The sequence below is a fragment of the Leishmania braziliensis genome, chromosome 33, assembly GCF_000002845.2.
Source record: "Leishmania braziliensis MHOM/BR/75/M2904 complete genome, chromosome 33".
Lineage (NCBI taxonomy): Eukaryota > Euglenozoa > Kinetoplastea > Trypanosomatida > Trypanosomatidae > Leishmania > Leishmania braziliensis.
In genome coordinates, this window is record NC_009325.2 from 1,262,307 (window position 1) to 1,285,898 (window position 23,592).

At 56.6% G+C, this 23,592-nt stretch overlaps 2 protein-coding genes across 2 annotated transcripts; both read left to right on the forward strand.

Annotated features, from left to right (window-relative positions):
- Positions 1-1,175: 1,175 nt before the first annotated feature.
- On the forward strand, positions 1,176-9,428 carry LBRM_33_3190 (conserved hypothetical protein; the record flags this gene model as incomplete). Its single annotated transcript, XM_001568035.2, has 1 exon — positions 1,176-9,428. One exon carries the CDS (start codon positions 1,176-1,178, stop codon positions 9,426-9,428), a length of 8,253 nt encoding a protein of 2,750 aa, XP_001568085.2.
- A 4,066-nt stretch (positions 9,429-13,494) lies between these two features.
- On the forward strand, positions 13,495-18,621 carry LBRM_33_3200 (conserved hypothetical protein; the record flags this gene model as incomplete). The annotated part of the gene is made up of 1 exon (XM_001568036.2): positions 13,495-18,621. The coding sequence occupies one exon, from the start codon at positions 13,495-13,497 to the stop codon at positions 18,619-18,621; it is 5,127 nt and encodes a 1,708-aa protein (XP_001568086.1).
- Between the last annotated feature and the right edge of the window lie 4,971 nt (positions 18,622-23,592).

Below are 23,592 nucleotides of genomic sequence, written 5' to 3' on the forward strand. Positions count from 1 at the left end.
CTTTGTTGTATTCGTCATCTTCTCCTTGCTTCCTCTTCCCTCTCACTTTCTTGCGCGAACGCACGCACACGGGAGCAAAAGGTCGTCAACGCGAGAGAAGACGAAAAGGAAAAGAAGAAAGAGACGATTCATACTTGCCTAGAGTGCTTGGGCGAAAAAAGAACGAAGGTTTGTGCGTGTGTGTGCATGTGAGGAGAGAGACGAGCGAGCGTGTGGCTTGTGTGTACACAGGCAAACAAACCGACAGAGAGACAAACGCATAAAACAAGACCACTCCCCTGTCCTGTGCCGTTGTGCTTGTCAGTGTGCAGGTGCGTTTCTGTCCGTACTTTTTTACTTCTTATTTGTGCATACATCCCCCCAAACCCAGTTACATCTCTGCTTTTTTTTTTCTCCCTTTGTTCGACTATAATAGTCGTACATGCTTGTATAGTGATCTATGTAGACTTTCTGTGTTCTCTGTGAGTTTGTTGTTCTCGTCGTCGTCTCTGACTGTTTCCCAATCTTTCTCTCAGTTTTGTTTGTCATTTGCTGGTCGTTTTGGTGCGCTGAGAGTGCACTACTGGGTGCCAGGATTTTTCATTGCCTGCCTCTTTCTGGCATCGCTCTTGTTTTTACCTCTCCTTGGCGTCTTCTCTCTTTTACTCTGTGAGTCTTGGTTAGGTATCCTCTGCCTCTTCCACTCTTCGTTTTCTCTTTACTTCCATTTTGGGTTGCATTAACGTGTATCGTCTGATTTTTTTCTTGTTTTGTTTCTTGCCTCCTCTCCAGCGCTGCCGTCTTTTTTTTCTCTTACATTTCCGCCTCCTCTTTCTTTTGCCCATTGTTGTCCCCGAGCTCTACTGTCTTCCCCTTTCTCTCACCTCACCTCCCCACCCTTCCCTCTTCGCTCTCCCTCTTGTGTGTCCCTTCTTCGTTCAAGCCCCCCTTTTTCTTGTAGGTGTATTGCCCCTTTATACTTTTTTTTTCTCTGCTGACGTGCTGCCTGCACTTCCCTTTACGCTTGATTGCCACTCGTACACGCGGTTTGCCTTATTTTCACCCTCTTTTTGGTGGCTCATCTTTGGTCTGCTTGGAAAGAGAAACAACACCAAGACGGGGCTGAGGCAGTGCGCAGCGACACCTACACGCACACGTGTGATCGCTGCGAGTGTAAAGGTGCGTCCAAGGGGATCATGATGGCAAATGGTGACTACACCTACATCAACGACCTCGATGATGGGGGTCCGATGGGCACCACGTTGCGGCTTCATGAACAGAGCAGCTCCCTTTTTGTGGGCATCACCCACGACAGTGCCGGCGAGTCGCAGTCGCAGTACGACTACCTGGATGGGTCTCTGGCGGGGAGCAACAGCGGTGGAGGTGATGGGATAGTGGCGGCGCTGGCGCTTGAGGACTTCGTTGGAGTCGATGGCAGCAATTTGACAAGCGTACTGTCGGAGAGCAACTCTGTCTTTGACATCGATGCCGAGGAGAACAACACACAGACCCAGACGCCGAGTGTGGCAAGCCGGTCTGTGAGCGGTGCCGACTTCAACACGTTGCCCATGGCACCCACGGCTAAGCAGCCTATTGAGAAGCCACCTGGAGCATCGGCGTCGGCACCCCACCCTGCAGTGCCGAACTCGGCTGTCTTAGCGCGTCACCTCAACCTCAGAATCAACACAGTGATAGACCTGAAGCGTCCCTCAACGCTGTATAGGTATTATGAGATCTTTGGCGGGGCCTCGAGCCCGGCGGGGGGGCACAACCACAAAGCCAACTTCAGTATTGGTGCCAGCGGCAGCGATGCTCACCACCGGAGCGCGAAGGACACGAGCACCCACCGCGTCACGAACGCGACCGTGACGGCTGCTGGCAAAGGGGTCATGGCGACTGACCATACATCAAAGCTTTCCGCACTGCTTCCCGAAACAGCCGCTGTCAGTGTGCCAACACGTCCTGCAGTGCCACCCGCGCCGTCCCCGTTGCACCCCCTGCCATCGGTGGCGCAGCCGCACAACGGCAGTGAAGTGTTCAGCTTTGGCATTGACACCTTCTTACATGGCAACCAGCTCGGGTTCGGTCGTCAGCCCTCCTTCAAGCGTCTCACACCTGTCACGCAGGGCGAGTCGAGGAGGCCCTACTTTCTTTTGCGCTGTAAGGACGGCGACACGAGCCCCACCACTACGGCTGGCGCTGCTGCTGCTGCTGTGAGGAACGGGCATCCTGCGGCGAGCGCGTCCAGCACGAGAGTGCGCGCCGCCTCTGTGGCGGATCGAAGTGCCGAGGCGTTCAGTACGTGGCTCGAGGCGCTGGAGTCGAAGGCCACGGGGCTGTCGACATCGGCGCGTAGCGGCCCCGGCGCAACGCACGTGGGCTCCACAATTGGGGAGAACTTCAAGCGGGAGGTGGACGTCCTCATGAAGAGTTTGTTTGGTGACTATGATGTGTTTCCCAGTGCCACAACTATGGCAATGTTGAACAACCCGTCTGCCTCAGGTGTCACCCCCTCGCTGGTGGGAGGTAGCGCTCCTCCAAACAGGCGGCGGGGCAGCAGTCAATCGGGTCCCGGCGACTCCCAACCGGCCGACCTAGACGCGTTTCTGGGCGATGTGCACACCCTTACCCCTTCTCTGCGACCAACTACCGTGATGGCAGATCAGGCGAAACGGCGACCTAGTCAATCCAGTGTCGTTAGTTTTGGCACCTCACACGTAGGCTCATCGAAGCTGAAGACAATAGTGCCAATGACGGCGACTGACGGCAGCTCGTTCGGCGGTGGCGGAGAGAAGAATTTCATCACTGTTGCCTACACAAGCACCAGCGCTACCGCTTTGGCATCACCGCAGCCACCGATCCAGGGCAATGCGACGAAATGCCGTCGGCGTGTCTGGAACACTTCCCTCCGGCCCAACAAAAGCCCATCGGCGATGGCGGCTATGAACGGCGACGTTGTGCCCGATCCCACTGCTACTGCGGTTACCGAAGCTCTATGGACAATGACTTCTACAAACGCCACCACGAAACCCGTCAATGGACGGGTAGCGCAGTGTTCCTCTGTGATAGCCGCGTCACAGTCGGTGGAAGCTATGACTCGCGTGCCGCCACGCGCCTTGACAGGGGAAACTCGTGACTCAGTCGTGGGGGGCGCGAAGTTGGCGACTGTGAAGGCCACCACCGCCTCCGCGAAGACTGGCGGCATAGGTGTCGATGTTGCTCGGGTGTGTGACTCGGCATCCTCTAATACAGCGACGCCGTACCCTTACATAGATGAAGACCTCCTGGCGGGCGGCTACATAACAGGGCCACCGCAACTGGTCCGCTCTCCAGTAAAGGGTAGCCTCGGCGTGCTGCTCACTGCCCGCGTCGCATCGAAGTCCCCTTCCACTAATAACACGAACAGCGGGAGGCGCAGTGGCAGCTACACGCACGGCGTAGTAGCCCCGGCTGCGCGTGGTTGCTGCTCCTCGCAGATGGGTGGGCATATTAGCGCGTCGCAGCAGCAACCATCGTTACCCCGACCGAAGCTGCACCCCTTGTTGCACAGCCATCCACGCGGAGCTGTCGATGGCAAGGTTATCACCGTCTCCGATGGTACGAGCACGACAGCATCGGGGGCACCACAGCAAGCTCTGGCTACCGACGGTTGTGGCGGCTCACGGGAGACGCCGACGTCAACTTGGAACTACCCGTACGGCCGCGCCGCGACTTCCTCGCCTCCGGAGCCGACTACTGCGGGATCTGGCAAAACGCAGCTGGACTGCCGCAGTCATGGCGACAGCACCCTGGGCGACGCGGGTGAGGCATTCCTCAGTATCGAGGAGGAGGTCAGCAAAGACGACTTAACGGACAATGGGGGAATGCACTTGAAGGTGCCACTACCACCCACCTCCCTCAGTAACGACATCAGCGCACAGCGGGGCATGGCGGCCACCAACAGTACCGCCAGCGCAGACGCTACTGGCAGTCACTCTGGCTGCGTCCCCAAGAGCGGTGGGTCCGCTGCCCAGACGGGCTGCACGCGGCTCTCGTCGCTGCGGCCTGTCGTGGACCTAGTAACGATGGAGCCTATAGCACTGACGAAGGGTCTACCAATCCCGTCAGGGCCATCATCCGTAAGCCGGCGAGGGTCTGCCAGCCGAACGGAGAGGGAGGTGGCAACAAGTGGGGAGCACGGCGCGGCAGCGGCCACGCCGCGGCGCCGCCTTATGGAGTTCCGCAACGGCGACTACACGTTGCCTGCCTTCTCGCCCACGTCCTGCATCTCTGCCACAGTCACCGAGGATTCGCACTCAGAGGCAGTGAGGCAACGGGACCGCGACTGGCAGGTGCAGCAGGCCAACGAGGAGCGGCGGCAGCGCATTCAGGCCTTCATGTCAAGGCGGAAGGCCGAAAAGCAGCTGGAGGAGCAGCGGCAAGGCCAGATCTCTAAGCAGGAGGGGCAGCTGCAGATATACCGTGAGATGCAGGGGCAACAAAGTATCCTGGGGGCCACCCCGCACCTGGAGACGTCCGGAACGGTCGGGAGTGGGGTGAACGTCATCAATGTGCCGAAACACATGCGCAAGTCGTCACCGCGGCTCGACCGACCGGTGCGGCAGGAGATTCCGGCGGCCAGCTTCAGTCCCGATGCAGCAATGACCTCAACAGTCAGCAGCCCACACATAGAAGTGGCCGCAGCTGCCTCTGCAGACGCCCTCCCTGCCGTTCGACGGGGCAAGGGCAAATGTGTGGCAGCCAACACCAACGTGCGCGCCGTGGTCGTGTTCACGAGCAGCGCCGGCGCTGAGAACAACAATGAGCCTATGACACTCAAGGACGACAACGACGGACGACGGTGTCGGAGCGGCAGGATCTCTTTGAGCACGGCCGCGCCAGGGCTGCTCAATGAGGGCACAGTAGTGGTGGTAAAACTGAGCGAGAGCTGCAACGCGCTCAAAGTGCAGCAGCCACAAGAGTGCACGCGCTTCTTCTCTGTGGACGAGTTTTTGCGAATTAACGACGCTGTGGTGCCAAAGCACGTCGAGAGGCCCTTTAATCGGAGGGGCAGCGGGGTCGTGACTGGCGTGCTGTCGAACGGCGCATTGCCGCGGCGACGTTTGTCATCGTTGACTCTGACGGAGATGAACCGCAAGTTTCTGGCTGGCGTGAACGTGGCGTTACTGCTTGCGAGCACCGAAAAGGCCCACCACGCCTCACTGACGGCTATTCGGGAAGTGGTGGAGGGCGTGCTGTCGCACATGCCTCCCCAGGGGGAACTCTTTGCCTCCATCGCCTTCGTTGTTGGCGGCAACACACAGGACATGTTGAGCGACTCCATGCGCGCCGTACGCTCGACCTTCTCAACATCGCCGCTTTTTGGAGCTACGCTGGACGGTGTCACCTACGTGGCAGTAACGGGACTGGGACACCTTTCAACGATGGTGACCGATGCGTACAAGCGGTGCGACTTGGCAGAGCAGCAGCAACAGCCCAATGCCGGTCTCCTCGTGATGTCGCTGCTTCTGAAGCAACCGCGCGGCAGCGACGTTGTGCTGTCCTCCTACTTGATCACGGACGCTGGGTGCGACGGCAGCACTTACGTGGCAGTCTTGCGCAAGGCGCAGCACACCCCATTTGCGCTCTTCCACTCCGCACTGGGCGGGCCGACGCTGACGACAGCGCTGGTGTCGGTAGACGTCGACGACACGGCGACAGTCATGCCACTGCTGAACATGCAGCACCGACTGACTCGTGTTACTAACAAGCCCTGCCACGTGGGAAGTGTTCGACGCTTCTTGGAGTTGGCCCAGCAGGAGTTGCAGAACCGTGCCGACGATGGGAAGCCCGGTAGGAGACGTAACTCCAGTACCACCACTACGAAGGTGGCGCCAGAGCGGCGGCGGAGCAGCGTCAGCGCCTCGAGCAACAACAGTGCAAGCGACAGCATCAGTCATCCACCGTCTAGTGGGCATCGGGGATACAAGCAGCAGTCTGGGACCCGGGCGCAGCTGCACAAACGTCTTCTCGAGGAGGTGGCAACGGCGCAGAGCATCCTCAACGATCCAGCCAACTATCGCCCGAAGGCGCTGAGGGAGGCGTCGCACTGCCGGCACACCAGCGCGCTCACGTCGATGGCGCACGCGTCAGCATCTTCGGGGGTGACACTGTTAGTGGAGACGACCCTGCGTGAGCAGCGGCGCAGCGTAGGCGACGGCGCGATACCGAATCTGGAGGTAGCGACTCTGCGCAAGCGCTTGTCAACGCTCAAAGCGGCTGATTGTTCGGCCCCAGCTACCGCTGACACGGTAATGCTACCGTTTCATGGCACTGGTGCCGCTCGGGCGCACAGGCACTCTCCGTCACCGGCCGCCGTGGCAGTGTCGTCGCCACAGCTCAAGCAGCTGCTAGCCACGCGCTGCCCAAGCGATGCGCCGAACGTCGAGTCGAACGCGAACGCCACGGCAACGCCGTTACGATCACCACCAACCACGTGTGTCAACCATCAGATTGTGGGGTTCCGTCCCCTCCAACAGAGCTTGTCACCACTGGCAGGGCGCAACAGCGTGAGCATGTCAATGAGTGCTGGGTACGTGCGTCGCGGGAACGACGGCGGGGTTGCACCACACATGACAGGGTTTATGAACTTCGAGGATCTGGGTGACAGCACCTCTGCGTCTGTAGGCAGTAGGCCCGGCGCGGGCACACTGCTGAAGAAGGGCGAGCGAGAGGAGTCGCAACATCTGCCTCTGCGCCCGGCAGCCGCGATGGCAACCAAGTCACTTCCAGAACAGCGCAACGCGGGCGACAGCGAGTCGAGTCGACGTGGCCAACTTGTGTCAGGTGACGTTGCCAGCGGATCGACACAACGGCCGCTGTTTGTGCCACCGGGCATGGCGAACAGAGGTGTGTATGCAGGTCACAAAGTGCTGCGCGCGCCCCCTACACGGGTCGGGTCGAATGCGCCACATTCTCCCAGCATAGTCGCCATGGGCCCCAGCGACATCCCGATCGTTCCGAGCGTCGCCGCTATCGACTCCTCGCTTGCGCACGATGTCTCCGTCTCGGTGCGGCAGAGCTCGACGGCGCCCGGCGGCGAAAAGGAGTCGATCCCGACATCGACAAAGGTGCGCACGCTCGTTATCGTTGACCCACGCTGCCGCGATACGTCGAACGTGACGTACGACAACACCATGGTGATTGCCACCACCGAGGACGACTTCGAGGAGTACGACGTGGACGAGGTGCGCGAGGTGGCGTCGTCGCAGGAAGAGCCGATCCAGGCAGAGCTGCTGACGGAGCTGTGCGAAACAGTGCTTCTCGGGGGTAACGCCGCCATCCTTGGCGCTGACAGTCGGCCGACCGCTGTCTGTGCCAAAGTGCTCAAGTCCGTCGTACAGACGATCTTTGCAGACATGAATCACGAGGGGACGCATCGCAGCGGACACCTGAGCACCTCTATTGTGAAGGTGAAGGGAGAGTCTGTAGTTGACCTACTCAAGGACTCCGGTGAGGCACAAAAGCTCGTCATTGCAATATCGCCTCTGTTCGGTTCCTGCATCCACGGTGTCATCTACTCTAGTATCACGAACTCGGCTGCTTTCAACACCACGATTGACGCTGCGTTGCACCGCGCTGCCTCCGAAGACAACGGACGCGACTACGGTTTTCTTTTCTGTTCACTCATCTTCAAGCTGCAGCTAGAGGAGGAGGGAGACGTGCTCGTGTGCTCGCTAGTGGCGACCTTTGCCGGCGAGCATGTCGGACTCTATACGTCCGTCCTGGATCGCAGTCCTCTCGTACCACGTGCCCTGTTCCACTACGCCCTCGGCGGCCCAAGCTACACTATTGCTCTACTCGGTATCGGCAGCGAGGAGTCTCGCGCCAACCAGATGCTGCAGGTACAGCAGCGGTTGGGTGAGGTGAGCAACCGCGCGACACACCCTGGCAGTGTGGCGAAGTTTGTGGCCGGCATTCGGAACGATTTGACGCCGAACCTGATCGCCAAGTACGAGAGCTCGCGTGACCAGGATGAGCGAGCGGCGACAAAGGAGATGATTGGGCGACTGGCAGAGATGGTGAAGGATGCAGACGCGCTTCTGCACGACTTCGACCACCACCAGCCCAAGGCTTACCTACATGAGGACCAGGAACGGGATACGGCGCCACCTGTCAAAGGATTCGATTCAGGTTCACCCGCCATGGCAGCGCCACGCAGCAGCAATACGAACAGCACCAACGTCTCCAACTTGACGAATTGTGCTTCTGCCGCCATTGCTGTGACAGCTACGCCGCCGGCGGCAACCAGCCGCCCAGCCGCGCCGCGCGCGCTTCCGTGCATCATGGCAGCTAACCCGGAGGACGAGGGCGTCTACATCCAGTCGCTCGTATGTTGCGAGCAGGTGTTGATGGGTGCCGGCTCGGTCGCTGTGCAGGGCAACTCGATCCTATGCACGAGCCAGGGCGGAATGCGCTATGACAGCGACGAGGTGATCGTACGTGATGAGGCGCATCGATCCTTGTCGTCCAAGCTCATGAATCAGCTGGTGGCCAAATTCCTTGCCGGCTATCATACGGGCCTGCTCACCGCTGACAGCAGCTATAGCGCATTCACGCCGCTGATGCTACGCTGCATCGTCAACAGCATCCTTGACACGATGCTCGGACGCGAGGCAGAGCCACGTGAGGGCTTGGCCTCCTCCAGCTCCTTCAAGCCACTCACAGTGATGGGCGAGCTGCGCGTGTCCATTGCGCTCATCAAGGATGAAGTGACAGCTGACTTGTTGCCCACCGATGTGGATGCAACGTACCACCGCTTCGAGATGGAGCACACGCCCCTCTACGGCCCCCGTATCGTCGGTGTAACGTCGCACCTCGTCTCCACACCGCAGGATTTCGACCACTTCCTGGCGGTGGCCATCGACAATGCCGATCCGGCGTTGCAGTCGGCAGATCCGGGCATCATGGTGGTCTCGCTGACTCTAACGCAGCGCGTCTCGAAGCCGACCAATGATGTGCTGGTGTCGTCGCTTCTGTGCACGGCCGTCTTTGACGCTGTCCATCACTACGAGCGTGTGCTGGAGAGCGATACGGACGAACCGCTGGAGTTGTTTCACAACATTCTGCGCGGGCCGTGTTTCACCGTCGCGCTGCTTGGAATTAGCGACGAGGAAGAGAACCCAGGCAAGCTTCTGCGCGCGCTTCATGGCATTACCCAAGCGCGCAACCGCCCTCCAGAGGTGAACAGCGTGTTGCGGCACATCCAAGAGCTGCAGCGTGGCGTTGTGAAGCTGAATGAACGCATGGCCACTTCATCCAACGAGGAGGAGAAAGAGTATATTCTGAGCCATATCAAGGTCGCCGAGCATCTGCTGGCCGACGCGGAGGCACTGCAGCGCAGCACCCTTTCCTCCATTCAGCCACGCACCTTTGTCCCACTTGGCGGCGCACCTGACCTGCGAGCCTAGACAACGTCAGAGGTGTGCGTATGTCGATTATCATGGCGACTGCGTTACCGAGTCAGTTCGTTATATTTTCCCCTTTTTTGTTTTCGACATCCTGCGTGATCTTTTTTGTGTTTGTCTGTGTGTATAGCTGTGTGTGTTTCTCCCTTTCTCTAGTTTGTTTGTCGACTCTGTCACTGCCTCTGCCTCTCTCTCTCTCTGCGCGCACAATGGGTGTGTTGTTGTGCACTGCCGAGAGGGGAAGGCGACAGGAAGCTTTACAACGTCTTGAACTACTAGCTGATCAACGTCAGAAGGAGGTAGCCACACGCTACTCAGTTACACACACGCTTGGCAATCGGGATGAGCGACACGGCGAAGCACCGATCAAGTGCGAACAGATGTTCCTTCTCAAACACAAATGCACACGTATAGACAGGCAGAATTTGAGCGCAGCAGCACTAATCTTTTTCATAGCGGGAGCTTGCTCAAGAGAACTAGCAGCCACCACCGCGACAATATTGCCCCTACCCTTCCCGAATGAACATGAGAAAAGCAAGCAAAGGGGCATCAAAGCACATTTTGGCAAATGCCCCGTCGGGATACGTGCTCACAAGGCGGGGTCATGCCGACTAGAATTTGTTTGTGTGTGTGTATCTTTCTCGCCTTTCAGTGTATCAGATCTGCATCTCTGGCAGCCTTTTTGTCGCTGCGTTGTACCAGTGCTATTCACGGTGTACGATGGCGCTGTGACAAGTGGGTCAGGGTTTCCCTATTCCGTTATTTCTAATGGTCACCTCTGCCTTGAAGACAGGGGACACACCTCAGCATGGTATGAGGATCCAGTGCCCCGCTGTGTGGGGAGGTCAAGCAGCCCATCTCTCTGCCGATGCCGAGCCACTTCTGGTGGTGACAAGAACAAGTGTCTACGATGTGAGGGGGTCAGAGCGATGTATCGCTGCTGGTGTCTGTGGTGAGGTGCTGGACGGCGCTGCGTCAGAGCGAGCTACGACAATGAGGACGTCTGTGCCATCTATGTGATGGGCAAGGTGTCAGCGTGACTCGAGTGCATCTCATCCGACCTTCGCCACCCACTGGTGTGGGGAGCCTGAGCCACCGCGTGCGGTGCACCATGTGGCGACCTGCGAGGTGGGCGAGTTGAGTTTGAGGCGGAGGCCGTGCTCCGATGGCTGGATCAGTATTGGTCTACCACGCGTCTACCGCTGCTTTGCACTACGCGACAGGCCTGTGAGGGTGTGTGTGGTGGAGTTGAGTTGAACTAATGCTCTATGGGGAGTGAACACATTGGGGAGAAGAACTTCTCTCTTCCTTGTTTCCTCCCCCTTTTCATGATTCGGCGGGTGCATGTGTGTTTTTCATTTTCTCTCCTCTCCGTCCTTCTCTCTACGCTTTCTTCTTCGTGTCTACTGACGGCGTCATTATGTGCTCTACTTTAGTTGACAAGTTTACATTTTATTGTTTTTTTTTTTCTTTTTCTTTTCACATGCATTTTTGGCGCCTCTCTCACTTTCACTGTGTCCCTCTTTTTCGTTGCTGTTGTTTTTTATTTTTTTCTTTCTTCGTTGCCTGTCTCATCACCTCCTACATTTGGTGGTTTTCTCGGCCTAGGTGTCTGCCGATGTGTTCTGTGCTATGAGGATGCACTGTGATGCGGCTGGAAGTAGTAGAGGTCTTGTTTAGCCCGTCTTCTGTTTGGTGCTGTTTGCTGCTTTCTTTTTTCTTCGTTCCATCACCCCCCTTTTTTGTGCCTTTTTTCTCAGCGAATTCTCCCTCGCTCTCATATGTGTAGATGTGCAGCTGTCTGGTCCCTCTTCCTCTCCCTTCTCACGCTCTTCTCTTTTGCTTTGTTGTTGTTGTAGTGATGTAACGCGTCAATGGGTTTCATGTCACTCCGTCTCCTTGTCTTTGAATCCTGCCCCCCCCCCCCCCCTTCCCCTTCCTCTTCCTCTTCCTCTTCCTCTTCGTGTTGTATTGCTTTGATTGGGGTACGTTCGTGGCACTGTATGACTCCCTTGATCTTTATCTGTATGATCCTTTGCTCTCTGTTTTCTGTTTTCTATTCAAGCATATCGCCCGCATCAAGCATCAGGAACGCGAAGAAAAAATAGTACTGACACCTACGCGCGCATCGCCAATATGACGTTTCATGACCTTTCTGTGCGAGAAAGATCGTCATTAGGCCTGCAAGGCGAAGGAGGGGGAGGACAGAGTATCTTTTGTAGGACTGGGTGTGTCCCCTCCACCAACGACGGAGGTGTGAGGAGCGATGAGATGGGGAGAAGGCTTTTGCGCTTGTTTCTCTTCGTATCTTGTGCCCACCCCCTTTTTGCTCTCTCTCTCTCCCCTTTGGTGGGTTTTACCCCCCCCCCCCCTCCCCCACACACACACGCACAACAACAAAAAAAAACGGGCTCAATTATGTTGCATGGGCGGTGCACCCTCTATCCTTGACCACGGAAAAAATAGTGAATGTCAGCCTTACTGCAGTGAAGCAGCCTGCTGGCTGAGCACTCTCTTGCTCTCTCTACTGTTTTCTTGTCCTCGACGCATGCTTACCCTCGCACAGGTATGTCACTCCCATGCCTTGTGCGAGATGATGCAGCTTCCTCCACTCCATCCCACTGTCCTAGTTTTCCACTTTTCCTCCCTCTCCTGCTTCTCACTCTGTCGGTTTTCGTTATCACCCCTTCTCTATCTCGCTGCGTCGCCACCTGTCAACATACCTTTGTGTGCCTACGGTTTGTATGTGTTGCTCTTACCTCTCTTCTTGTTCTGCATGTCTCTACATCTCCAACGCCCTACATACAGCCTTTGCTGGCTTTCTCATTTCCCTGTGCACGCGCATCTCTCTCCACTCCTCCTTCCACTCTTCTTTCCTTCGTCTCTGAGAGCTTGCGCTTGTGAGGGAGTGTGTGCGAGCCTGCGCGTCTCCTTCTGTAGCTCAGTGTTTGCGTGTTGTAAGGTCCCCGTTTCTCTCTTCTAGTCTTTGTACCGGTCTCATCGCACTTCCCTTCCCTTGAGTTAGCTGATACCTCTGTTTGTGTGCGCGTGCGAGTGTGTCATTTCTTCGCTTCACCGGACCTTTTTCACAAGCACACCGTAGCCGCCCTCCGCTGAAGCCAAACGCACTCGCCTCCCGTCATCCAGACGTAACCGCACCCCCGAGCGTCGAAAAGAGTCGAAGATCGTAGAGGAAGACCCCAGTCCCCCCCCTCCACACACACTCTCTCCCACCCTAAACACACCTGTATCCCTGCGCGCTTCAACAGGCGCCACACGTAGTACGCACCGAACAGAATAGAAAACTACTCGGTCAAGAGGCACCAACGCGCGCATTTTCCTTACTACCAGGTACTTGTATTAGGAGGGTGCATTCTCCAGGATGCGCTCCGCCCCAGGGCAAATAAATTCTGCCGCGAGTGCGGCCATGCCACAGGCGACATGCGCGACGGCGAAGGCCCCGACTAGTGCGACTTCCAATCTCTCTTCTCGCCCCGCAGCAAACGGCAAGCACACCGCTACACCGTTTTCCCCTGCGCGTCCGGAAAACAACACTGTGCCTCAGTCCTTCACTTCGTCAACGCTGCGCGCGAGCTCACAGCCCGCCGGGTCACCTGCGAAGACCGTGCCGTCGATGCCGATGATGGCACCACCATTAATGGCCGGAAAGTCATCCTCTACCTCCGGCCCGGGCACTTGGGCACACGAACCGCATCCCGGCTCCTGCTATGGAATAGGGTTAGCCAAGGGGAGCTTAGGCGGTGCACCCCACACAGCCTATGGCGCATCGTTTATACAGCCACCCGGCGGAGCCTCTCTCGGTTTCGCCGAGGGCTCCATGTACGGCGGGCAAAACTCGTCCATAGTGTACGGCTTCGGCCATGGTGCTTCCACAATGAACTCATTGGGCAGTACAATGGGCTCCATGTACGGCATGGGTGGCCCGATGGGCTCCATGTACGGCATGGGTGGTCCGATGGGCTCCATGTACGGCATGGGTGGCCCGATGGGCTCCATGTCGTGTGGCCCGATGGGCTCCATGAGGTCCACGGGTGGGGGTGGCTACGGCATGAGTGGATATGGTGCAAGCGGCTTCCATGGCAGTCTCTACGGCGGTTCTCTGCTCGGCACCACCGGTAACCTCTACGGCGCTGGTGGCTCCCTCTACGAAAGCAACAATCCACAGGCGGCGGTGGGCAGCATGTACGGCATTCATATGGGCTCCATGCTTGGCGGCTTCGGCTCCATCTACCAAGTCGACGGCCCTCACACGGGGCTTGGTGTTGTGCGCAAACAGTCCATTCCGGGTTTCTCCTACTCGTTCGGATCCAACTTGGTCACTGTAGCGTATCGTCGCAGCTTTAATGCCGACCCGGAATCGTCGCCGCGTAGCGGCAGCACGCAAAACAACAGTTTTCACACCACCACCTCGATGAAGAGCAGCGGGTACGAGGCTCAGCCAAAGGGAAAGGACGAGGAGACGATCCGGCAGCGCGGCTCGACCGGTGTCGACAACGACGGGATGACTAATCTGGAGAAACTCAAAGGTGACACGCAAGCCGCCGTCTCCACGGTGACGGCGAAGCCCGAGTCGATCATGAAGCACGCACCGGTGACGGAGGCACCGAAGTCGCCGACGACAGCGCGCCAGCTGTGCGGCGGCGACGCAGTCGGCCAGGCGCCGGTGCTTTCTAGCGACTTTCGTATCCACAGCGTGGCTGTGCTGGAACAGGCAGGCGTTGGCAACGCGACGGTGACGAAGCAAGGTGACGCGTGCGTGGTGAAGGGCAAGGTGTACGCGATGGACGAGGTGGTGGAGTACAAGCCGGCGGACAATAAGCACGTCGTGGAGTCGTGTCATCTGAACGACCTCATCGAGCACGTGCTAGCCGGCCACAACAGTGCTCTCCTTGTCGCGGACGACGGCAAGGCAGTGACCGCCGCCAAGGTGACTGTGGAGGCCACCATGACGAAGCTGATAGAGGAGCTCAAGAATCCGGCACGCAACAGCTACGCGGGCCTGTCAATGTCTATGTGCAGCTTGCCAAGCAACATGACGGTATGCGATCTCCTCGTTAGCGGCTCGAAAACGATGCCATTGAAGACGAGGAACTCGCCGCTCTTCGGACCCTCCGTCGTGGGTCTCAAACCAGAGTCGATCGGGAGCGGCGCCGACTTTGCGATGCTCTACGACGCCGCACTGAAGCGTGGCGACAATGAGCCAATGATGGTGTGCATGGTGGTCGTGAGGCAGGTGCGGCGAGCTGTCGGTGAGGGTAAGGGAGAGATGTTCCTGTCCTCTGTGTTCATCGGCGTCAGCCGCTTCGGTCCTAAGGCATTCCACAACATCATCGACAAGCTTCCTGGCTCTGCGCACGAGATCTTTCGCTATGCGATTGATGGCCCTGCAGTGTGCGTGCACATCGTGGCGGTCAGCCAAGACACGGCTGACACGAAGGTGCTGGAGGCGGCGTCAAAGGTCAGCGCTGTTCAGAACAGCGCCGCGCGCAGCGGAAACGTTCGCCGCTTCATCGACTTCACGGAGAGCCAGCTGAAGAGCATGCTGAAGCGCCGCGACGCGAGTACCGGCACCGAGAAGGCGGAGCTCGACAGCAACGTGAAGCGATTGAACGTGGTGCTGCAGGACGCAAAGAAGCTTCTATCTGACCCCCAGAACACAGTACCGCATGTTTACCAAGCTGAGGTAGAGATGATCACCGAGACGACACCGACTGAGGGGAAGACCTGTGCTACGCCAGAGGCTGCGGCCGCGAGCGAAGCAAAAGACAAGCCGGCCGCTGCTGTGGACTACAAGCCATGCAGCACCAGCGTTGCAACCCTGGTAATCGCAGACGTAGCTGAGACGCGCGCGTACTCGGTGAAGGGCACCACTGTGACGGCCGGCGGTCGACCGTTTTCAGTGGATGAGGTGGTGATGCGCGACACGGAGAAGTCAGTGGGCGTGGCGACCATGACGACAAGCCGGGTTCTGGACGCCTTTCTCAAGGGATACAACGGCGCCATCGTCGCAGCGGATAGCGCGGCGGTGGCCGCCAACGGGATGGAGTCGCCGGCAGTGAGCCTCCTCTTCTCAGCCGTTGTCGGTGCTCTGGGGAACCCAGGCTGCAAAGGCGTGCGCGTGTCTATCGCGCTTGTACGGGAGTCCGGCGTGGCGTGTGATCTGACGGGCAGCGCCACGGAGCTGAAGCCGATCGAGGTGTCATCGTCTCCGCTGTTTGGACCGATCCTGCGCAACGTCGCGCTGCACCTCATTTGTGAGTCGGAGGAGCTGCAGACGATAGTGGACAAGGCACGGGAGCAGGTGAAGGGGCTCTGGGATGCGCATAGTGCTGTGCACATGACGGTGTTGCACTGCTTCACCGAGGGTGACGATGCGTATGTGTCGTCGCTGCTTCTCTCTTTCGCACCCGCCACGTGCAAAATGCACGAGGAGGTGCTGAAGCACAAGGCGCAAAGCATGTACGACCTGTTCCGCTATGCCTTTGGAGGGGCCGCCACGACAGCGTTCGTCGTCTCGGTGGGCAAGACGGACCAGGTGGCGGACGTCGTGTCGCCCCTCAGCACACAGTGCGCCGCCAGTGTTGTACGCAACCGCTCGCCGCGCCAGGGCAGCATCAAGAACTTCATTGAATACACAAAGACCTCACTCGACAAGCGTCGTGAGCGGTTGGCGACTCTCTCGGACGCCTCGGCAGAGAAGGCGACCACACTCAAGATCATGGCACCGATGGAGCGCATGCTCAGTGACCACGAAAGGGTAATGGCGGACCCTGCCAACAACTTCCCGCAGGCCTACGCCGCCGAAAACGGCAGCAGCAAAGAGGCCAGTGGTGAGGCGCCTGCTGCCGACGGCGCAGCGAGACCAAAAGGCGATGGATCACCGGCTGAGAGCGGGCGCCGCGATTTGCCGAGCGGCCAGCAGCTGCAGCAGTCACCCCAGAAGTCGGCCACTGCCAATGCTACGAGCTCACACCTAGAAGAGCCGATCTCCAGCTTCACGGAGCCGCGCGTGGTGGCCTTCGTGGGACGTGAAGTGGCCGCAGGTGCGGATCAGCTTTCGCTTGGCAGCAAAGACTACACGCTTGACGAGATGGTGAAGCGGGTGAAAAGCTCCTGCGGCACCACCACTGGACCGTCGGTCAACTTGACTGAGATCGAGATGCGCTTCGCTGGGGTGCACAATTGCTCTCTCATCTCCGCCAGCTCGGTGAAGGATACCCTGTCAGCCGAAGAGCCAGTGTGGATGCACTTCCAGCAGTGCCTCAACAAGGCCCTCGCCACTGGTAAGCCTGGTGAGGAGGTGCGCGTCGACCTCATCTTCACAATCGTCTCGGCGGACGAGCTTATGGCGGATCTGCTTTCGGATGAAGAGAAAGCGGAGCCGAAGCAGCTCGAGATTGTCTCATCGCCTATCTGCGGCCCACGCATTCAAAACACCTGCACAGTTGCGGCGCACAGCTCGGAGGAGTTGGCAAGACTGATGGACAAGGTTCACGCTCGCGCGGATCGCCATCTCAACGCGATCCGTAGCGGCGACCTGATGATGGTCGGCACGGCGCTGCTGCGCCGCCGGACGAACGAGGGTGATGTGCTCGTGGCGTCGCTGATGGGCACGCTGACAGGCCCGTCGGTGAAGGCGTACAAGGAGGCAATGGAGAAGACGTCGGTAGCGCGGTGCACATTGCTGAGTTGCGCCTATGGCGGTCCCAGCGCCACTGTCACGGTACTGAATGTCGGCGCTGAGGATGAGTCGGTGCAGGGGATGCTGTCCACTGCCATTTCGATCAGCAAGAAGCAGCGCAACCTCGTCAGCCGCGCCGGTAGCGTGCAGGCATTTCTGCGATATACGGAAGGCACCATGAAGCGAGAGCAGGCGCACGCCGCGGCTGCGTCGGGGGAGGCGAAGGAGCGCCACCTGCGAAAGGTCAGTCGCCTGCAGCCCGTAACTGAGGACCACAAGAAGCTGCTGCAAGACTTCATGGCACCAATCCCCGCTTACCCGACCACACGAACAATCAGCAGCAACACCTCGAAGGAGGAAGAGGGTGCCACCGTCCCCGGTAAGTCACCTGCTAGCGCCACCACCCTCAGCGAGTCGAGGAGAACGCCGCAGTCTACCAAGACACTGACACCGAGTCAAGCCAAAAAGAAGGAGTTGACCGGACCCAACCGCATCCAGACTGTTGTGGTCGTCACCCCGAATCGAAAGACACCGTCCTCGACGAACCTGGTGTCCGTGACGTGCGCAGACGAGACGCACATGAGAGTACAGATTGCCGGCGAGCAGCGCGTTGTCGAGTGCGATGAGGCGGTGGGCCGCCTCGACCACACCTCTACTGTGCGCTCCGATAAGCTGAGCTCCGTGTCCCAACAGTTCGTCGGCGGCTTTAACACCGCAGTCCTCTGCTGCGACGTAGGAGGGTCGAACGCTGGTCCCACCGCCTGTGTCAAGACGGTGCACCACGCCATCGAAGCGAAGCCGGAGGGCTCGGAGCTTTTTATGTCCATTTCTGCCGTGAAGGATGATGAGAACGCCAAGGACCTGCTGGCGTCGAACGGCAGCAGCGACTACGCCCCTTTGAAGGTGAGCAACTCACCCATCTTCGGTCCGTGGGTGCACGAAGCGACCATGGCGCATCTCGTCGATGTAGCTCAGTTTGACGGCGCCTTTAGTGCTGCGTACGCGGAGGCCACAAAGGACGGGGCCGTGTGTATCGTGAGCCTCGTGCTGAAGACAATGGTGGAGGGGGACGTCATTATGAGCAGCCTGCTCGTGTCGCTGAGCACGCAACTCAATGCACATGGGGCGGTGGTGAACGCGCCGCTCAAAACAGGCCGCAAGCTGTATCAGTACGCCGTGCACGGGAGTTGCTTCAGTGTGGGCCTTCTCGGCCTACCCGACAAGGTGAACGAGGAGGGGTTCGCGGAATGTCTTGAGCTGTATGCGACGATGCGAACTATTGAGAACCGTCCCATGCGTAACGGCAGTGTGCGGCGCTTTCTTGCCTACTCCATCAGCGCTGCGGCAGACGCGAAGAGCCGCGCCGAGCGCGTCACGGACGAGCGGCAGCGCGCGGTCTACGCGCAGCGACTCGCTTCGCTGGAGAAGATGGCCCGAGATGCGCGTGCACTGATCGAGTCGCCAGAGGGTCAAATCCCTAAGACATACATGTAGCCCTATTTTCTCCTTTCCCCGAGTCAGAGAAAGGAAAAGGTATGCGCACCTACAACTACGTGCCCACAGCAACGAGCTGACAAACCTCGAGAAACACAGCAAAAAAAAAGCGAAAGACACGCGTCAACAGTAGGAAGGTGACTACACACATGTTGCAACGAGTGACTTGAGGACCATGTTGTGCTTCATCGTCTTCTCTTCTCCTCTTCTTTTTTTTGGTTTCCTTTGGATTAGGCAGACATGTCTCCCGTTTCTTCCCTCCCCCTCCCCCAATGGTATGCACACGCTCTCGTTGACACATGTCTGCACTTCCTTCCACTGGATTTGTGGTCGTCTCTGTGCATTATATATATATATATATATAGTATTTGCGGTTGTTGGAGTTGCACGGGTCACCCTTGTCTTGTTCTAGCGTGTGTGTTTTTTCTTTTTTTTGTCAGTGCTGTTCTCCTCTCCACCGTGTCACTCAGTTTTTTTTCCTTCTGTGGTGCTCTTTGAGCCCTCCCTGGACTCTGCGCACGCACTTATGTGCCAACCCCCCCTCTCTCTCTCCCCAGGCGCTTATGTGAGCCTTTGTTTGTGTGTGTGTGCGGGCGCAGGTGTACTGTATGTGTGTGATGACGAGCAGAGCATCTCGCGTACTTCGTTCGCTTCCCCTGATCTTTGTTGCCTGTGTGTACAGCTGTGCGGCTATGGAGGTGTGCGCATGTGTATATCGATGTTCGTTTTTGCCAGCGTCTCTGTAGCGCTTCTTTTATTATTTCGTTTGTGTGCACTGCCAGTGTTGCCGGCTCCGCACCAATCATCTTCCCACCATCGTTTCTTGGCCCCTGATGAACCCTCCTTTCCTCGCTCTTTGTCTCTATCCATCTCTTTCACTTGTATGCGCTTGCTTTCGTTCCTTGTTGGCCCCTGCATATGCATGTTTGCTTTGTTTCCATCTGTTCTTCAACGCCGCCACTCGCACACACACACACACACACACACACACACACACACACACACAACTACACACATACATGCATACGTGTGCTCTTTTTTATGTGCACACCTTTCGTTGCTGTCGTGTCCATATTGCTTGCTTTTTTTCCTTGTGTGTGTCTCTCTGTCTACTCTCTGCTGTGTTTGTCCATGCGCACGTGTGTGTGTATATATATATGTGATCGAGCTCCTTGTTGCTGCTGCTCTCGCGCTCCTCTTTGACGTGCATGAGCCATCTCTCATTTTTCCTTTCTTTGTGGCACGCTTGTATCTGTGCGTGCGCGACCATCTGACTTTCTCTCCATCCTCGAAGTAATTCTACTCAAGGATACCTGCAGTCATGTGTGCTACTCCTCTGTGCCTCTCCCCCCTATTCTATCTTTTTCGTATTCTTTCAGTTGACCCCTGCGAAGAGAGGGCGGTGACGTGGATATAAAGGCGTGCGTGACGAGGGAAGTGGGGAGGCACGATACGATTCGCATTCAGCGTGTCTGCAAGTACACCGCGCGGCATAATGGGCAGTCGATGTCGTATCCGACTTCCCACCGGCCCTTTTGTCTTGCAAAGGAGAGGGGGAATAGAGACTGAGACACAACAGCTAGACGAGAGAGAAAGCGAGGACGAGGATGAACGAGGTGTACGTGTAGGTGTGTGCATGCGGCTGCTCGAGGAGGGCCTCCGCATAGTTTTTTTTTGTTTTGATACTTCTGCCTTGTATTTTAGCTCTCTCTGTCTCTCTCTTTGTCTCGTTATGACAGATGAGATGTGCAATACGTTGCTGTGGATGATATGGCCTCCTTGTTGATCGTGTCATTCTAGCACGGTGTCATGTCATCAGCGCGATATATATGTATATGTATGTTTGGCCTTGCTCTTATCTTTGTTCTTTTTTTTCTTCTGTACTTCATCGTTCCGTCGACACGCTTCTCTCCATGTAGATGTCCTTGCCTTTCTTCTTTGCGTTGCTTTGCCTTCCGCTCTTCCTCTTCTCTTATCCATCTTTTACATGTTGCCCCCCTCGCTGCCAGTTGTTCGTAACAGGGAGAGAGGGGGTGGAAAATGGAGGGAGGAGGAGGAGGAAGGGGAGGGGGGTAGTTCATTATCTTTTTGCGCCCCCCCCCCCCCTCTCTTTGTGTGCGTTTGTGCGTTCCGCCCCCGAGGTCGAAAGCAAGCCTCTTTTTCAGGTCTTCGCTTGTTCCATGTGAGTGGCTCTGGCTGCTTCTCTGGCTGCTTCAACTCCTCTCTCGCTTTCCTTTTGTGCCGCTTTAAACGCGGAACGGAATAGCGATGAGAGACCTGAGAAAAAGGGGGGCACATATCACCTATAAACACCCACAAAGACAGCTGGACAGGCGCACACGGAGATAGAAAAAGAACGTGGGGTGTGAAACAATACGTGCGCACGCTACAGAAAAAAATTACCAATGACGAGGGAGTGCCCGTTGCCCATCCTATCCTCTCCTCTTTCTCAGTACTGCATGAAGGGGAAGTGGATTCATTGTGTCGGTGTATCGTCTTTCTCTGGTATTATATGTGCATACTTGTGGATTAGTTCTGCTCACAATGGCGCATCTTTGTTGCCTTGTATGTTTTCGTCTTTAAATATTTCTCTCTTTTCTTTTTGTTGATGTGAAGTTGAGGGTGGGTCGCTGATGTTGTTTGATGGCGTTGATCTTTTGTTTCCCTGCTCATTTGCGCACATTCGTTGTCTTATTCAGTTTCAGATACATGTGCAGGTGTGTGTGTATATATATAGACCAGCGCATTCTTGCTTGACGTGTGCCCTCCTCTTTGGCACCTTCCTCCCTCCTCAACTGCGCCCAATCTTCTCATTTTGTCTCTCTCTCTTTCTCCCCTACTTGCGTGGTGTGGGTTGCTTCTTTTCGCTTTGTTTGTTCTTCATGTGCAACAGTAGACCTTCTTTTTCTCCGTTTGCCGCGTTCTTCTTTACTGTGTCCTTTGCTGTACTCTCTTCTTGTTGTCTACCATTGGCCTTTTCGCTACCCTCACAGTCGCCGATGTTTATTGCGTGCGTGTTTGCATTGGTCTCGACATCGTGTTGTTTCGTGTTTCCCACTTTTCATACCTTTTTCTTGTTCTCAAATTTTTTTTTTCCTCTTGCATTGCTGTTGTTCACTCTGCAGGTATCTTTACATATCTTTTCCCTTTCGCTTGTTTGCAGCTACTGTGTTGCACGTTGCCCCCGTCTTCCACTCTCTATCTCAAGTGAAGTACTTGCTTTACTTGTGCACACCTCTCTCCTACACGCATGCGGTAAAGCAAAACAGATAAGCACACGCATACAGTCGTCTACACATCTGCATGGATGTCTGTGTGCTCTGCTCGCCTTTCTTTTGCAGTTACTGGTGTTGCTTGTGAAGTGGAGTCTTTTCCTCTTTTTCGTTTCGCAACAATGTCTTTACTCCTTACCACTCAAGTGTTCTTGTCCCCTGCATGTGGTTGCCGTCTACGTGCACATCTGTCGTGACGTGTGGCCGTATTCTGTTTTTCCTTTTCTCTCCCTGTCTTCGTTTTTTTTTTTTCCTTGCGGGATGTGCTCGCCGACCTCGGCACTCTTTTTTACGTACTTTCGAACCTCGTGTGAATGCGAAGGGTGGTAGACCACTGGATGAACATGTGGTGCGTGCATATGTGCGCGACACACGACGCGCGTATGAGCTGTGCGCACGACTACCTTCCTTGTTCCCCGCCTCCTGCGCACGCCTTTTTGTTTGGTAATGGCTTTTCCTTCTGGTTAGCTTGCCCTTTCTCTCTTCCCCATTATGCGGCAGTGCTTTATCATTGGCCTTTGTATATTTCGCTCACCCCTTTTATCTGAGTTTTGGGTGTACGGTGATGTTTCTTTTCCCCTTTTCTCTGTCATTAGTTCTGCTTGTTTCTCTGGAAAAAAAAGTGAGGCCTTGTTTCCGCTCATGTTCATTTCTTCCGTCCCTGTGTCTTTCTCTCGCTCTTCTTTGCCATTCCCTCTTCATTTGCTATGGCTCATTGACCTTTTTGAGGTTACACCGATGCTTGTGTGTGTGTGTGTGTGTGTGTACGTGTACGTTTCCTACATGTGAGGATGACTGTGCTGCAAGTCCAGGTGCTTCTTCTCGCCTCTGTTCACGGCATATGCGCAGCCACACCCACTCACACTCATATCCGCGTATTCACGTCGCTTTGGGATGTTTCCCTCGTGTGTGTGTGTGTGTGTGTGTGTGTGTGTGTGTGTGTGTGTGTGTGTGCGTGTTTGCCTCTGTATGTCTTATGTGCGTCTCCTTTTTTCTCGCTTTGTCTCTGCATGCCCTTACGGCACCCACTTGGATGATGAAAAAACAAATAACGAAGTCAACAATAAAAGTGTAAAACAGGGCAGCCAGAGGGGATGCCGGGGACGGTGATGGCCCTTCAAGTAGAGGGGTGAGCCGGGGACACCTCCTCTACATTACCCCCGGTTGCAACGGCGGACTGCATCGCTGGACGAGAAAGGGGGAACGAGGAGCAGGTGTGGGGTGGGCAGTGAAGCGTCTGCCTGATCATTGTGACCTTTTGGAGAGGCGGATGTGCTCTCTGGAGGGTGGGCTTTCAGACATCACCCTCCAAAGCGGCTTGGACGTAACGCCGTATGCGGTTGCGTCTGAGCCCTTCCCCCTTTCCTCGCTTTGCAAAGGCAAATGACAGTGAGTGGGTGAGTCACTTTGCATGCTGCGAAGGCCGACCTACTGCTCTTTGCGGTTGTTTTGGCCAGCTTGAATTCCGCGTCATCCTGTTGGGCTCTGTGAAGTTCGAGTTGCAAACCTACTCTTTGGTCGGCCTATACTCTACGACTCTCTTTTTTGCTCTTCTTCCCTTCTTCTCGCGTCCTCTCTCCATCACGCAGCTTCTCTTGCTCGTTTTGGGGCTTCATTTTCATGTAGAATCCCTCGCGCTCTCTCTTTTCTGCTTTCTCAATCTTCTTGAACCCCATTGAGAGTCTGACGCGCTGTCGCT